The sequence below is a fragment of the Thunnus maccoyii genome, chromosome 17 (genome assembly GCF_910596095.1).
Source record: "Thunnus maccoyii chromosome 17, fThuMac1.1, whole genome shotgun sequence".
Taxonomy (NCBI): domain Eukaryota; kingdom Metazoa; phylum Chordata; class Actinopteri; order Scombriformes; family Scombridae; genus Thunnus; species Thunnus maccoyii.
Genome location: NC_056549.1, coordinates 24,791,792 through 24,807,527, shown reverse-complemented (window position 1 = coordinate 24,807,527; position 15,736 = coordinate 24,791,792). Strand labels below are relative to the sequence as shown.

The window sequence follows — 15,736 nt, the reverse complement described above, 5'->3', positions numbered from 1 at the left end:
TTTAAATTTCCAGCATTCAGGTTTATTCATATAATATTAAAGAAATACGATATATATTAGGTGCATATCGACTGTTTTTATTTTTGGTGTCCAAGATATTGATTAATAGATACAGCCTACACCTTGTCTTAAGTAAAAATAATTTATTATTTGAAGAAACGTGACACATAAAATTCTAAGTAAAATAAATAAATAAATAAATATAATATTGTGTTAATGGAAAATAGTCTGTTTTCTATTAACATGAAATATAATACAAATGTCATCAACACAAAGGCAAAAAGTTCTATATATTTAAGTTTGCTGATGAAGTGAGTGAATTTATCATCTTTTCAGTATATTAATATTTGTTGTCTGATACTTGTACTACAATGTTCTGTCTTTGTTACTGGATTATAAGTTCTCATCTTAAATTATCACCTGCTCAAATGCACAGTCAATAACCTACATGTCTGCCAAGTGCTAAATGTCTGCTTGTGTTATTTTGAGTCCCTACAATAAAACAAAATGACAGATTTCCCCTGATGATGGCAGAGTGTAGACAGAGGGTTTGAGAGGTCATGGCAGGAGTGTGTGTGTGTGTGTGTGGTGCGTGTGGTGCGTCTGTGGGACAATAGTGTGACTACAAAGGACAGATGGTGGGCTTCACTTCCCGCCCCCCAGCCTGCAGTGCCGTCACAACAATAACATAACAATAACATAGAAACCAGCACACTAAAGCATCACACACACACGCTCCTCAACAAGAGAGACGCATGTGTTGTACCACACACACACACACACAGACACACACACCACACACCACACACAGAAAGTCGGGCAGATGAATGGAGCCTGCAGCGTGCTATTCCTAATCACTCTGCTGAAATAAATTACATCAACTGACTTTCCTCTTACAGTTGAGACATAAAATTTGATCATTTTTGTCATGTGCTCGTTATACTCAACACTAAACGTGAAAAAGACCCTGCAACAGCCATGTGGGGTCTCAAACATCAAAAAAGACACTTTGCCTTGTTATTTAAAGATGCTATATACATTTTACCAGTTATTTTGTTAATAAGGAAATAATCATATGATGATATATTGCCTTCATAAAAAAATTATTGCTTGAAAAAGATAACACAGAAAGACTTCAGAACAATGTCAAAAATTTTAAATAGTTTATTGAGCTGTAAGATATTATAGATCCTTTAAAGGATTAGTTCAACATGTGGGGAAGGTTGCATAATCGTTTTTACAGAGAATTTGATGAGCAGATTAATGACAATCTCATGTCTGTGGTTTATAAATTTCAGCAAACACAATGGTAATGGTGTCTTTTCACTCTTACATAAATATTTCAAAAATCAGTGATGCTATTTATGGAGCCCTGAAACTGACAAAATGTAGACTAGTAAAAGGTTATCAGATAAGACAAAATGTAACTGAATGCATCAATAGTTAGTTAAATGATTAAAATGGAGTGTAAAAAGAAATATAAAGTGTTCTACATTTCCTTTAACCTCTAATCAGTTAGGGGAAAAACAATCAAAAGCTAGCTAATGCTACTTTGAAACAAATGCTAACAGGGCTAGCTAACTCTTGCTCTTGTTCAGTTTGTTGGATATTATGAAAAAATATATTAAATCACACATATCTGCAAAAGACAAGACAGGCACTTGAAGACTTAGATAATGTTATCTACCAAGTAGTGTTAGCTAGTTAGCCTATTAGCGAAAGTGCTTTAGCTACTGTTACAGTTATCATAGGTTAAAATTTATATTTAAATTCAATACTTAATGAATTAACCACTGAATGCTGAGTGTTGATTTAACATTTAAAGCTTCTGCATTTATAGCTAAATAGTGTTCTGAACCAACAAGATTACCTTTTTATGTCTCAAACTGTTACTTGCTCTTGACTTATCGCCATGCTATCAGTCAACACGGTATCATATATTATATTTGCCCTTGAAAAGCATCACATCTCTTCTGCACAGCCTAATCCTGTGCTTAAAACAATTAGCCATCAGCTGACAATCCACAGATGCACAGTTTAAAGAGCCTGACCAAGGACAATCTGTTTTGTCCGTGGGTTTTATAAGCAGAAAGACCCCTCTATAAGCTTTCATCACCACCACCACAATCACCATCACTGTCCCCTGAGATCAAAGGATTAGGCATATGATGGCACCCCCTGGGGATGCATGTAACCGTAGCAGGCTCGTGTTAATCTGCCTTGATAAAAAGCACAAAGAGTTTGCATCACTTAGTGTATAAATCGGCTAATAGTCTAAAGATATCCGCTTATGTCTCTGCTGGAAAGCACTGTCTCGCTAAAGGCCAAAAAATTACAGTAGAAGGCAAAGACCTTCTCCCATCACACACTTTGATCACTTCTCTTTTATTTTGTCAGTCTCTATATTATTTTACTATTTTCTTTTTTTTCTCCAAATTTCCTTTTTGTCTTTTTTATGTTGTTTTATGCCTTATCTTAAGAACTTTAAATGTCAAATGTGTTTAAAAGATGCAATTAAAAAGTGCTAAAATGATAAACCAATCAACAGATACTTTATTGACAACAATTTTGATTCTAGATTAATCATTTAAGTAATTTATCAAGCAAAAATTGCCAATCCTATATGAGAATTTGTGTTTTTTTTGCTTAGTATCTTTGTAAATTGAATATTTTTGGATGTTGGTCAAACAAAACAAACAATTTACTGAATGTGACAACAATCATTCAGTAGTCTACATCAGTGTTGTATGTTTTATCTAAATTGCTATATTTATAAGAAAGGGGAAAAGGAAAAAACATGTAATGCCATTGAATATTATATATTCTCTCTTGAGAGCCACACACACAATATAAATACATGTTAACAATAACATGGATTTACATTTACACTATGGTAGTGTTATGACTGACACTTTTAACATCACACAAATTAAAGTATATATTAAACAAAACTAAGAGTCTAAACCGTGCTAATGGTTCTGTGAGTCTGTACAGATATAATAAGACTGAGATTCATTGGTCATAAACCAGTGTTGGGCAACTTAAAATTCAGAATTGATGATGTATAGGGGATCAAAGTTTTTACACTTCATCCTTTGGGGACCGGGAATGTCTGTATCAAATTTCATATCAAACCATTCGAAAAATTTTGAGATATCACAATAAAAAACAAAAATGTCAACCTTATGATGGCACTACAGGAAAGGTCCAGAGACCACAGTGAATAGATTTGATCGTCTGGGGAACATGGATGCAATATTTCATGGCTGAATGAGTGAAAACTTTGACCTGCTGGTGGGGTAGGTAAAAAGTTAGACAATCACCGAGTTCATTAGCATTGATCCTCAAGGGAAGTGGAATATCTCAAATATCATGGCAATCCATCCAATAGTTGTTGAGATAGTTCACTCTGGACCACAAATGTCAACCCCATGGTGGTGCAAGTCAGGGGATCATCAAAGTCATTGAATTCATCCTCTGGGGACAATGAATGTCTGCACAAACTTTAATGGAAATCCACTTGACAGCTGTCAAGATATTTCAGTCTGGACCAAAGTGGTGGACCAACCTACTGCCGCTGGACTGGCTAGAAACATATTTGAAGTAGAAAAGGCAACATTTTCTGAAGAAAATTAACATGCTGGCTGCTGTTATAATGTTCAAACTTAAAGATGTCAGATGGTTGGTGTTTGCTGAAATGTAAGATTGAAAGGAGTTGTTTTGTTGTTATTCACAGGTGAAGATCTGAGACCGGGTTTGAAGTGGGTTTGAAGTGCAAGTCCAGTACTGAAAGGAGCTGAAATTTCAGTGGAAGAGAAAGAAATTAATGCAGTTGAAAAGTCAGTTAGCATATAAATGGTGAAAACAGCAAAATATGACTACTATATATATTAAATCACATTTTGATGATCTTAGCAGACAAAGAACTGGAACCTCAACCAGACAGTTTGCTTTCAGTCTCATTTAGCTGCTGCAACAACCAACAGAACAACAGTGCATTGAACTTGGAGCTTTTCTGGGACACATCACTGTCAGAGAGAGACAATAGGTCCTGAAAGGAAGGAGGGAGGGTGTGCATATGTGTGTGTTTGGAGGAGGTCAGCTTCCTAAAACGTGCAGCAGGTCAGGGAAGAGGAATAGTTACTAAGAACAGCTGCTGTAAATGGCATGAGTTTCCTTCTGCTCAGGGGCCTCGGAAGGGGATGAGGATGACGAATTCCTGAGTCAAACATAGGACAGGAATTACACTGAGGTATGTAACTGTAAGGTAACTGAAGACTGAAAATCAATGTGGGTATGTGGAAGCCATTTCTACATTAAAAATACAATAAAAACACATCGATGGTGCTTTCAGGTCCCATGTTGACAGTTTAAGGACCTACATTTACCTTACATTTTCCCTTTTCTGGAGCCAGTGTGTGAGTAAAACAGTTTCTTCTCTGCGACAGGAAACAACAAGTAATTCCTGTGAGACTTCAAGTGTCCCTCATTTCTGAGCTATTTCCGAGCGTATAACCTTCAACTTCAAAACAGTTTTCACACACCATTTAGTCTTACAAACAGGTGTATAAGGTCATAAACTCTTGACTGAGAGAGAAGATCTCGCACTGGCAGTCACTTGTACTCACTTTTTTACCAACTTTTGGGTTGCATCAGGTGAAAATGAACTTCACCTGATGGGTCATTTTAAACAAATTTTACCTGATTTGTGAAGAAGTAGGAAATATGATTTGTTGTGCCTTCTAGTGCTTCTTGTAAACTGTTACTCCCGAATGCAGAAGTCAGAAATACGACTCATTCAAGCAATCAATAACAAAATAACAGAACTGAACCTTCTTTTCTTTTTCTTTAACCATCAAATTTCATTACCTGAAGCATCAGAGAAAATCCATGCTTTCTTTCCCTGATCTATTTTTCACTTCAAAGGGTGATGCGTGTGCAGCTATATGGTAATCAAAGATGTGTGTGACAGCAGCAGCAGCAGCAGCAGCAGCAGACTTCGGTCATTAAAATGAAATGTGTGTATGCTGATATGCTTTATCACTGCCTCTGGCTTTGCTCCAACCTATCCTGCAGCGACAGGAGGGCGTAGTCCTGATCGGCAGCTGGCTTTGCGTTGTATGACCTCTGCCCTCACCCTCGTCGCCCTCCTTCTGCTCCCCCACCAGCTCTGTCACGCCTACTATCAGTCGGCTTTCCCTTCCCTGTCTGCAGTACGTCTCCATTCACTATTAACAGTTGGAACTTTTAGGTCCCTCACAGTGGTCTCGTTTTTTACCTTGTGATGAGAGCAGGTGGTTAAAGCTGCTTGAAGTAACGAACCACCACATTGATGAATGAATACTGCTTTTCATATTAAAAGCCCCCAAGAAATACTGATTCTTACTGATACTGATAATTTGTGTGGAAGTTCTCTTTTGGACTTTATGTTATTACTGGTTATTATTCTCCCTGTGCATTCATTATTTGACAGTTAATCTTTGATGATTTGACTTGTCTATTTATAATTTTTTAATTACCTGCACTATTTGTTATTGGATGTTTAGCTTCTTTATTTGTTGTGGTCATTTATTATTTCAGCAGTTTGAGTTTCTCTCATTAGTTGATGATTAATTGTTAGATACCAACATGAATTACACTCCAAACAAAAAATCCAGGAAAATACAACAGTCCATCTGTTTATTTGTTAATAAAACCTAAACATATTTAGCAATTTCCTTCAGAACAAAAACACATACAAATGGAAGATACACATACAAAGTTCTTTTAGCAGTAAAATCAACATTTCACCCCCTCCACCTCCAGACGTCCTCCATTTTTGTCTTCTGTAGATCTGACTGATGAAATTCATTAGTAGTACCAGCATATTTACTGAATTACTTAGCTTAAAGAACAATCAGATACTCCTGCACTGCCTGACCCTGTATTTGGGTGCAGTGTAAATGTGAAGACGTGCAGAAATAAATAGCTGGCAAGCCTGAAACCTGACTCCCGCAGATCAGCAGAGGTCAGCCAGTGTCTCCTGCTGTCTGAAGGACGGTAAATGCAGATCTGAAGCGGAGGATACATCTGACTGCAGGAACTGCACAACCCATCCGCCCCCCAGCGGAGGCTAAAGTAACTTTTCTACACACATAACACAGCAGCTTCTAAATTTAAACCACAATTGGTGGTAAAACAGTTGAGGAGGTTTTGAACAGAACTGATCTGTTATCTTACATTATCAGTAAAGCCTGGCTGTTCGCTGGTATACTAAGGCACAAACAGGCAAACAGGCACCAGTGACAAAAGAGTCTTCATTATTACAAGAGGACAACCTCCAAGAAAACAAATCAATCTGGCAGTAAAACTTTTCTTTTCAAACCCACAGTGATTGAAAAATTTAAGCGAGAGACTAAAAAGGAGATTTAGTGCAAAGTCAGATCAAAATACTAAAACTCAACACAGCAAACTCCCTGAAACTTGTCCTGACCTTTTGGAAATTGTTTTTTATTGCAACATCCCTTTTATCAACTGTCCTCGCAATCTGCTCCTCCTCATTCAGGAGAGGCAGGAATCAAGATGCTCGTTGATCTTTGACTCCTGCACCTTTGCTTGGCACACAGGACAGCTGACCATCATCACCACAGAGGAGGATGAGGAGGATGAGGAGGAGGAGGAGGTAACACTGTGGAGGGAGGAGGTGGAGGTGGCAGCAGCAGTGGCAGTTCTTTGCTGCATTGCAGGTGATTTTGTCTTAACTGACTCCCTTGAGGCCACTGAATCGCTGCCTAATGTCTTCTGGAAGAAGTCGAAGATGCTGGCTGAGCTGTTGCGCTCGTCCCACGGCCTCTTCCTCGATGCTTGACCCCCACCGGCAGCTCCTGGTGTACTGTCACTGTTAGAATCATGGAAATACTTGGACTGTGTTGGTTTAGCAGGGCTGCCTTTGGTTAGAATGACAGATGGATGTTTGGAATGGTTGGATTTGCTAGGACTAGGCTTGGATGTGCTGGGAGAGGAAGACTGTTTGGGGAAGAAGGAAGAGGTAGAGGTAGCACCCATAGTAGTCTTTGGTGATGTCAGTAAATCTCTTTTAGTCTCTGTGGTTGAGATGGAGGATTGACTTATGGACTTCCTGAGGCCTGCACTGCTGAAAAGGTCATCAATGGACTTCTGTTTGGTTTTATCTGCTCCTTGGCTGCTACTTCTACTGCTGCTGCTGCCGTGGGGTTTTGGGATTTTCACCGGTGAGCCGTTGATGTTGACAAACACCTTCGTGTTACTGACAGACCTCTTTATGGGTGGCTTCTGCCCCATGGAGGCTGCTGGTCTGATGGAGGGAAAGGTGCTGGAGATCCCTTTAGTTGGGTTGTCAGAGCGAACAGGAGAACTGAGACTTTTAGCTGGGGATGAAGGGGTGAAGAGTTTTGTGGGAGAGGAGATGGAGCTGGATGAGGATGTTTTCACAGCAGGCACTGGAGGTTTGTTGGACGTGGAGGACTTTCCTCCTAGTAGGAAGCCTTTGCCACTAAATGGGATAATGTTTCTTATATCCTGTAATCCAGAGCCTGTGAGAGGAAAAGGTAGAAATTAGATTTTCTTTGAGATGTCTGTGCAGAAAAATGACTGTAATAGGCTGTGAAAGGATTTTCCTAAACAGTCTTTAAAGCATGAAGTGAAACTTCATTCAATCTGCTTTAAGTTATAATCCTTAAGATGTTCATGAAATCAAATCCCACTTTTGTTAGTATTTACACTCTACATTTTTTCTTCAATAGCCATTCAATGTGTTTATTTCTAGTGATTCAGATTCACTTGAGATCTTTTTTGTCCCACAAGAGGAAATTATTTTAGCACCAAAAACATAAACACATGATAAGACAAATGAGGACATAAAAGTTCTGGTACTATACACACAATACAGAATATAATACAGTAATCAACCCCCTGTTGTTTTCATTGTTAGTGGCGGGGTCAGCCACTCCCAAACGGGATTCAAATTACCATCACCTGCACGAGGGATTCAGAGGAAATGATACAAGCTTGTAATCCAGCCTTACTATTTTGTCCCACTGTTTACTGTTCATTCTGCAGCAGAATCAGAGCTGTATTAAGTCGCCGCTAATGCGAACATTTCCTTCTGCTGCTAGTTTACATTAAAAGCAGTCTAGCGAAACATGGGGCGGCTTTTATTGTGAAGCATTTACAGGAAACGCAATGTATTTGTCACCAAGGGAAGGAAAAAATTCCTACCAATGTGAGTAGCACATTGCTGACAATATTCGGAAAACAGACAAGCTATTACAACTGAATACACAGAGGAGCTTCAGGTTATTACCTGTAGTTGTACTTGAAGGCTTTCCAGTTGCAGAGGGCTTCTTCTCTGAGGTTTTTCCATCTTTTTTTCCATCCTTCTTTCCTTTTTTTCCATATCCTTCAGGCTCCTTGACCTTGGTGTAGGTCCCACCACACGTCCTCCGGTGGTCCTCCCACCAGGGATCCAGAGAAGACGGCGCCCGATTCATGGCTCTCTTCACATAGCCAAAATAGGGTTTGCGGTTCTGACAGGGCCCATTGCATCGCCACCAGTGCTGTCGGTACACATCGACCTCGTCGTGGAAGCTGTGGTAGACCTGACAAGAGGATAGAGGGAAGACAGAAGGTTGAGAGGGTTGTTTTATTGTTAAGATCGCTGTAAGTTGCTGTGATATTAGCTAAATGCTTAAAACTGTAACAGAAGATACACTTACAGAAATACTAGTACCACTGCTCTTGTTGATCCGATTCATGTGTTTGCAGAACTCGGGTCCATGACCGTCGCGGTCTCGGTTGTTCTGGGTCACAAACAGGAGCGCGTGAATCATTTCATGGAGAAGAGTCTGCAGAAACAAAGAAATGATAATCAATTTCGGAAAATCTTTCTGGGCACGTGTTTGTTTATAGTATTTTCAGATCCAATCTCATATACTGATACACAGCTGGGAGATGAAGGACAAATAAATGTCTCCTGACATGCAGGAATGCTGAAACATTTCTCTGAAATTCAAAGTAAGAATAGCTATTGTGTATAAGTAGAATTTTTAATATATTTTATCTAACCTACAACTTTTCTTTACCAGTACATGTATTATGAAATGCTATGCATTTACACCTCTAATCCCACTATATTTGAACAGCTTGTATAAAATGTAAGCCTTATTATGAGCTGCTTGACCAATGTAGACAGAATCTTGATATAATCATTACTGAGCCTATTTTAAATGTTTTTGTGATCATTCACTTTGATATGTTTGTTGTACACTGTGATTTTGGCACAAGTGATTCACTCATTGTGTTTGGTGCATACTTTTGTACTTGGATAAATAGTTATAAGAGAGTACATTTGATAAAATACTCAGTTCTGAAAAATCAAGATCAGTGTCACAATCAAGCTCACCTCCACCAAGTCTTTTCTAGGTCTGAGCTTCAGCAGAGGCTCACTGAGTCTAATCGAACACAGTCCACCTCGGCCCTCATATGAACACACACCAGCACACCTACAAGATGAGAAATAAGAGACATTAGAGACAGCACATACTACAACCCTTTCTGAAATCTAGGGCTGCAACTAACAATTATTTTCCATTATCGATTAATCTTTACAGCTCCACATGAATCCAAATGGAAAGACAATTTACAGCAGCAGTGATTTACTGGATAGTTCAGACTAACACATTTCACAATACTGAAGGTAGCTTCTGATTCGGGTTTAAGGGGAAAGTTAAGGGAAACATCAATAATGATATTTAGCATATAATTAGCGGCTGATTCTCCAATTTTGCTCCACTTACGCGTGTGAAACATCGTTTAAACCCACTTTCAGATTTGTGAAACCTTTCTTTTCCTTTTAAAAACAGAAAAAAGGGTAATTTCACTGCTTTCCCCCCATCAAGACCACATTATACCACATCCAGGTCAAAAACCACTATACTTAGACTTTTCAAATCTGGACTTAGCAAAGAGACTCATTAAAACAGCTTCATATTAAGTAGTTCATATTGGTAAGGGCATTCCTGTAGACAGAATTCAGTGACATTTTAGACTAACAACAATGACAACAAAAGATATTACAAGAAGTGACTTACAGTGTCATTCTGGGGCTCCACTTCACCTCCACTCCGCTGAGTTTCCCCCAGAAGAACATGTCGTTGAACTCCAGAAACATGGCTCTGACATCGGGGTTGGGGTCCAGCATCTCCCAGGACTCGTCTACGATGGACAGCGGCCTCTCAGGCTGCACAGTCGGCTTCCAGTAGGGAACAACATCGCTGCTGCCTCCAGCTACCTCCACTTTCCGTTTCTTACTGCTTTGCCCGAAGCCGTTATCCTCAGAGCCGACTGATGAAAATATTGACTTCTCGTATTCATCGTCAAACTGCTCCTGTAGCTGAATGGCGAGCAGAAAATCCTCATCCATTACAAAAGAAGATAAAAGGTGACGTGAGCTAACGTTACGTAGCCTTGGTTAACGTTTATGTTAGCTGCTAAAACCAGCTAACAAACTCACTAACGTTAACTAACGTAGCTTGTGCAGGGCTCTAAAACCACAAGTGACAACATCACCAAAGTCAGAACACAGTCTGACAAATAAACTAAATAAAATCTGTAAAAACATTCACATCTTCATGTTGGATGATGGTGTTTGCTAGCTGTCAGTCCAAAGCTAGCGCCAACAGTTCTTATGTTAAGTTTATCACAATGCAGCAAAAGAATTTCCGTTAAGGACTTCAAAATAAAACTACGAAAAAAATAACAGCAGAAATCTGTGTTTAGAAGAGCTAAAGATTATTTAAAACAAACAAACAAACAAACAAAAAAATCAGAGGAGATATTGTTGATATCAGCTGTACATTGTGTTGTAGTTCCCCTGAGACTGCTGTTATTTTGATACTGTCATTTTGTGAGACTCTTTTGGAAAAACATGTTTCTTTATCAACTATTCTGATGAGCATTTTATATTATTTTGGAAACAAAACGATAATAATAATAATAATAATACAGTGCTACAGGCTATATTTTACAAATCTTTTAATTTTATTGGCTAAATTTTATATTTATAAAAGCAAATTATGGGTAAAAAGCCTAAGATCTTGGTTTTCACAAAGGTTAAACAGCACATTGATTCAATTAAACTGTCCTCTAATCCAAAGGCTGTGAAAAATATTGACACCTGTTTTCTGTTTAAAATCTTTGTATGTGCTGTAACTCCCTTTGGCTCAGTTTGTTTGTTTTTGTTTTTTAACTTTTCTTCTGTAAACTGTAAGATTGATATTTTGATCATTTTTGTGGAATTTGTAATTGTTTTTATATGTCAACAAAGGGGGAAAATCAGTGTTCAGAAGAGAACTGTGTGGTTCAGATTATCTGTTGTTCTGTTGCTTCATACTGATGCTTATTAAACCGTTGCAATATTTGGCTCTTGTTGCGACACACTTGAGCGCCTAGTTTCCGCTTTATGTGAGTAACTCACGCAAACTTGATGATACTTGCCCTGGTTCGAAATCATCGGAATGAATTCTGGGATGTGTAGTCGCTTCCCTGCAGGCTGTTGGCCAACCAAAAATGCTCTCGTGGGTTTTTCTCGTTGTAGTTTGGTGATTAAAGCAATGTAAATTAGTAATATTATTACTTATTATAATTATTTTATATACGATTTATATTTCAAGTGCTGTAAAAATTGAAAATCTCGACATAACTCCAATTAATAAACAAATTTAATCTAAAAATGTTTGTTGTTGGCCATCCGTTTTTCCTGCATCCCGTGACGTTTTAGGGTGTCAACTTCCTGTTTGGGTTGCAAGAGACGACTCCTTTATGAAGTCTTCCTCTGTGTATCTACATATTAACGCTAGCGTCTTATTTTCTCTAAACAAGTCAAATAAACACGACAGAAGATGTCGGAAACGGGGAACCGGCTACGCAAACTGCTCGAATCGCCCAATTTCGACCCGCAAAACCACGTCAAGCAGCTGTCACAGCAGTCTGACGGCGACAGAGACCTGCAGGAGCATCGTCAGAAAATCCAAACCTTGGCCGACGAGACGGCTCAAAACCTGAAGAAAAATGTCTACAAGAACTACAGACAGTTTATCGAAACGGCCAAAGAGATTTCCTACCTAGAGAGTGAAATGTACCAGCTGAGTCACATCCTGACGGAACAGAAGAGCATCATGGAGAGCATCACGCAGGCCTTGCTGTCCACGGACAAAGACGAGACCTCCAAGGAGATGCAGGCTGCTTTCCCCAAAGAAACAGAGGAGCTGAAGCAGAGGACGCTGACCTCACTGCTGGAGAAGGTGGAGGGGGGCAAAAACATCATGGACACCCCGGGGAGGCACTTGGTTTATAATGGGGACCTTGTTGAGTTTGATGTAGACAACATGTCCCCCATCCAGAAGGTGCACGCTTTCCTGATGAATGACTGCCTGTTGATTGCCACCTGGCTGCCAAACCGCCGGGGCACTGTGAAGTACAAATACAACGCCCTGTACGACCTGGAGAGCTTTGCCGTGGTCAACGTCAAAGACAACCCTCCCATGAAGGACATGTTCAAGATCCTCATGTTCCCAGACAGCCGCATCTTCCAGGCGGAGAACAGCAAAATCAAAAAGGAGTGGCTGGAGATCTTAGACGAAACCAAGAAGAGCAAAGTCACCAAGGACACTCACAAGAAAGAGGAGGAGGTCCCCACTTCTCCCGTGAGGGCCGAGGTGTCCACCAACCCCTTCGAGATGGATGAGGACGAGCCGGAGGAAGCTGAAGAAAACGTGGATCTCAGCCTGGAGTGGATCCAGGAGCTGCCCGAGGATCTGGACGTGTGCATCGCTCAGAGAGACTTTGAGGGCGCAGTGGACCTGCTGGACAAGCTCAACGAGTATCTCAAAGACCAGCCTGTCACCCAGAGAGTCAAAGAGCTGAGGTCCAAGGTGGATGAGCGTGTGAGGCAGCTGACAGAGGTCCTGGTGTTCGAGTTGTCTCCAGATCGGTCACTCCGCGGTGGACCGAAAGCAACCAGGCGTGCCGTGTCCCAGCTGATCAGACTAGGTCCTTTTTTTTCTCTTTATGATGAATTGCCAAATTTAATGAAATTGCGGAATTTGATAATATGGTTTGGTGGAGACAATAATTACAGCAAAATTGATATTAATACAAATATTTGCAGTGACATCAGACTCAACACACAGTTTCAGTATTGGACCATGTTAGCTGACGTACATGAAAACTTTACAGCATGAAGATGAGATAAAAAAATAACCAAGATGAAAAGATTCAACATAACAGCTTGAAAAGGTCAATTTAGTGCATAACTACTGTGCAAAATCTGCACTGTCTCTCTATATTAGATCATATATTTGCACTGAAGTTGATTTGTTTTACTGTCTGTGTTTCAGGCCAGAGCACCAAGGCCTGTGAGCTGTTTCTGAAGAACCGGGCCGCTGCAGTCCAGACGGCCATACGGCAGCTTCGCATCGAAGGAGCCACGCTACTCTACATCCACAAACTCTGCAACATCTTCTTCACCAGCTTGCTGGAGACGGCTAAGGAGTTCGAGATGGACTTTGCGGGGAACACAGGCTGCTACTCCGCCTTCGTGGTCTGGTCCAGATCAGCCATGAGGATGTTTGTGGATGCCTTCAGCAAGCAGGTAGGCAGAGGATCAGACAGACAAGTCAGAGTCTGTCTACTACTTGATTTTGAAGGTCAGGAAAGATGGTTTAGCTGTGATGAATGTGATGAAACACAAGTTACACAATGAATATATAAAAAAAGAGACAAAGCTTTCAATATTCATTCATCATCATTGTGAAAGTCGAGGTGAAATTCTCACATATGGCAGCATGAGGTGCCAACATGTATTTATTTCTGTGAAATTGCAAATATATCCTAATAAAGTGAGTTTTTATCTTCATCAGGTGTTCGACAGTAAGGAGAGCCTGTCGACAGCAGCAGAGTGTGTGAAAGTGGCTAAAGAGCACTGCCAGCAGCTGACTGAGATCGGCCTGGACCTGACCTTCACCCTGCAGTCCCTGCTGGTCAAAGACATCAAGGCAGGACTGCTGAGCTACAAGGACATTATCATCGAAGCCACCAAGCACAGAAACTCTGAGGAGATGTGGAGGAGGATGAACCTCATGACGCCTGAGGCTCTGACTAAACTCAAGGTTTGTTTATCTGCCCTTTGCCTTCTTTTATTCTGTCTCTGAAGGTTTCTCTTGCTGATTGAATGTAAGTCTAACAGCATTTTCAGCGAGGTGAATGTGCTACCTTCAATTTTCTGTTTTAGTTTATGTACTTAGTGGTTTCTACCCATGTGCAGAGGTTTTTCTACAAACGAACTAGCAGACATTGGGTTTTGTTCAAGCTTTCATTAATAAACTTTAACAGTGTATTTTTGTTTCTCTCTGCAGGACGAGATGCGCAGCTGTGGCATGGGCAGCTTCGAGCAGTACACGGGCGACGACTGCTGGGTGAACCTGAGCTACACCATCGTGGCTTTCACCAAGCAGATGATGAGCTTCTTGGAGGAAGGCCTGAAGCTCTACTTCCCCGAGCTGCACATGGTGCTGCTGGAGAGCTTGAGGGAGATCATCCTGGTGGCCGTGCAGCACGTGGACTACAGCCTTCGCTGCGAGCAGGACCCCGAGAAGAAATCCTTCATCATGCAGAACGCCACCTTCCTCCACGACACCGTGCTGCCCGTGGTGGAGCGGAGGTTTGAGGAGGGCGTTGGGAAGCCGGCCAAACAGCTACAGGACCTGAGGAAAAGCACCAGGCCGGTCCGAATCAACCCAGAGAGCACCACGTCTGTGGTCTGAGACTGATGGGAACTACTTTAAGTCATGCGAGACTGCAAAACGGCCAAACACAAACGTAAACATTGTTTTACTGACTTTTGTGGCAATCTCAACCCCCATTTTAGGAAGAACTGCCAGATATCAGTTGTTTTGAGATTGCAAAACAGGAAATGACACTATGCACGATGGAGTAGAGATGCACTTCATAAATAAACATCATCAGTGGTCTAATATTATTAGTTGTCTGCCTCAGTTTGCTGATTGTGGATTCAGGTCACATATTATAACTGAGAGCAGCAGAATAAGATACCTTAAGATAGGTATATATTAAAAGCACCTGAATTTGTGGGTGAAAAATTAGTATTGCTTTCAAAAATCCATATTACTGCATCAAATATGTATTTTTGAACAATGAACTCCCACATTGGCTATTTAGTCACATTGAACTGTGTTTTTTCATGTCAGGGTGTAGTGATCGCCAAGAAGTGCACTGTTCCTTATGTGTAAGACGTGTGATGAATCCATGTTCCTTCAGGACACATTTCAAACTGGACAAACAGCCTATAAATGTATGTGAAGATTCTAACCAGACTAGTAATATTATGTACAGATTTGCGCACGTTTGACCTTGTTTTCTCTGAAATATCATGACACACTTGATTAGACGTTGGCCAAAATCTGATCTTATTGGAATATGTTTGTATTCTCAATGAAAAGCTGATCTTTATGCTGTTTGGAAGTAATCTACTATGATGTTTGATTCAGACTCACTCAGCTCTTATTGTCAGGCCACAGGACCGTTATTGTACACTAAATATTAGCTAGAGGGACTGATTTAAAAGGGATGACTGAAAAGCTAATGCACTGTCAAATGTTTGTGTTTTAACACATGAAAATGAATAAAGATCATCTTGCACAAG

At 40.3% G+C, this 15,736-nt stretch overlaps 2 protein-coding genes across 2 annotated transcripts; one reads left to right on the top strand and one right to left on the bottom strand.

Annotated features, from left to right (window-relative positions):
- Positions 1–5,662: 5,662 nt before the first annotated feature.
- sprtn (SprT-like N-terminal domain) lies at positions 5,663–10,722 on the bottom strand. The gene is made up of 5 exons (XM_042390555.1): positions 10,107–10,722; positions 9,419–9,518; positions 8,733–8,861; positions 8,321–8,615; positions 5,663–7,550 (listed from the first exon to the last, which is right to left on the bottom strand). Exons 1-5 carry the CDS (start codon positions 10,436–10,438, stop codon positions 6,541–6,543), a joined length of 1,866 nt encoding a protein of 621 aa, XP_042246489.1. The 5' UTR covers positions 10,439–10,722; the 3' UTR covers positions 5,663–6,540.
- A 1,065-nt stretch (positions 10,723–11,787) lies between these two features.
- exoc8 (exocyst complex component 8) lies at positions 11,788–15,736 on the top strand. The gene is made up of 4 exons (XM_042390558.1): positions 11,788–13,065; positions 13,413–13,666; positions 13,935–14,183; positions 14,430–15,736. Exons 1-4 carry the CDS (start codon positions 11,916–11,918, stop codon positions 14,835–14,837), a joined length of 2,061 nt encoding a protein of 686 aa, XP_042246492.1. The 5' UTR covers positions 11,788–11,915; the 3' UTR covers positions 14,838–15,736.

What these genes read in the sequence shown, in the direction of transcription:
- sprtn (XM_042390555.1), bottom strand. Translation starts at nt 10,438, where the DNA reads ATGGATGAGGATTTTCTGCTCGCCATTCAGCTACAGGAGCAGTTTGAC. An exon ending in TGGAGCCCCAGAATGACACT is followed by an intron (nt 9,519 to 10,106) that starts GTAAGTCACTTC and finishes CTCATCTTGTAG; the next exon opens with GTGTGCTGGTGTGTGTTCAT. An exon ending in GCAGTGGTACTAGTATTTCT is followed by an intron (nt 8,616 to 8,732) that starts GTAAGTGTATCT and finishes TCCTCTTGTCAG; the next exon opens with GTCTACCACAGCTTCCACGA.
- exoc8 (XM_042390558.1), top strand. Translation starts at nt 11,916, where the DNA reads ATGTCGGAAACGGGGAACCGGCTACGCAAACTGCTCGAATCGCCCAAT. An exon ending in GTCCCAGCTGATCAGACTAG is followed by an intron (nt 13,066 to 13,412) that starts GTCCTTTTTTTT and finishes TCTGTGTTTCAG; the next exon opens with GCCAGAGCACCAAGGCCTGT. An exon ending in AGGCTCTGACTAAACTCAAG is followed by an intron (nt 14,184 to 14,429) that starts GTTTGTTTATCT and finishes TTCTCTCTGCAG; the next exon opens with GACGAGATGCGCAGCTGTGG.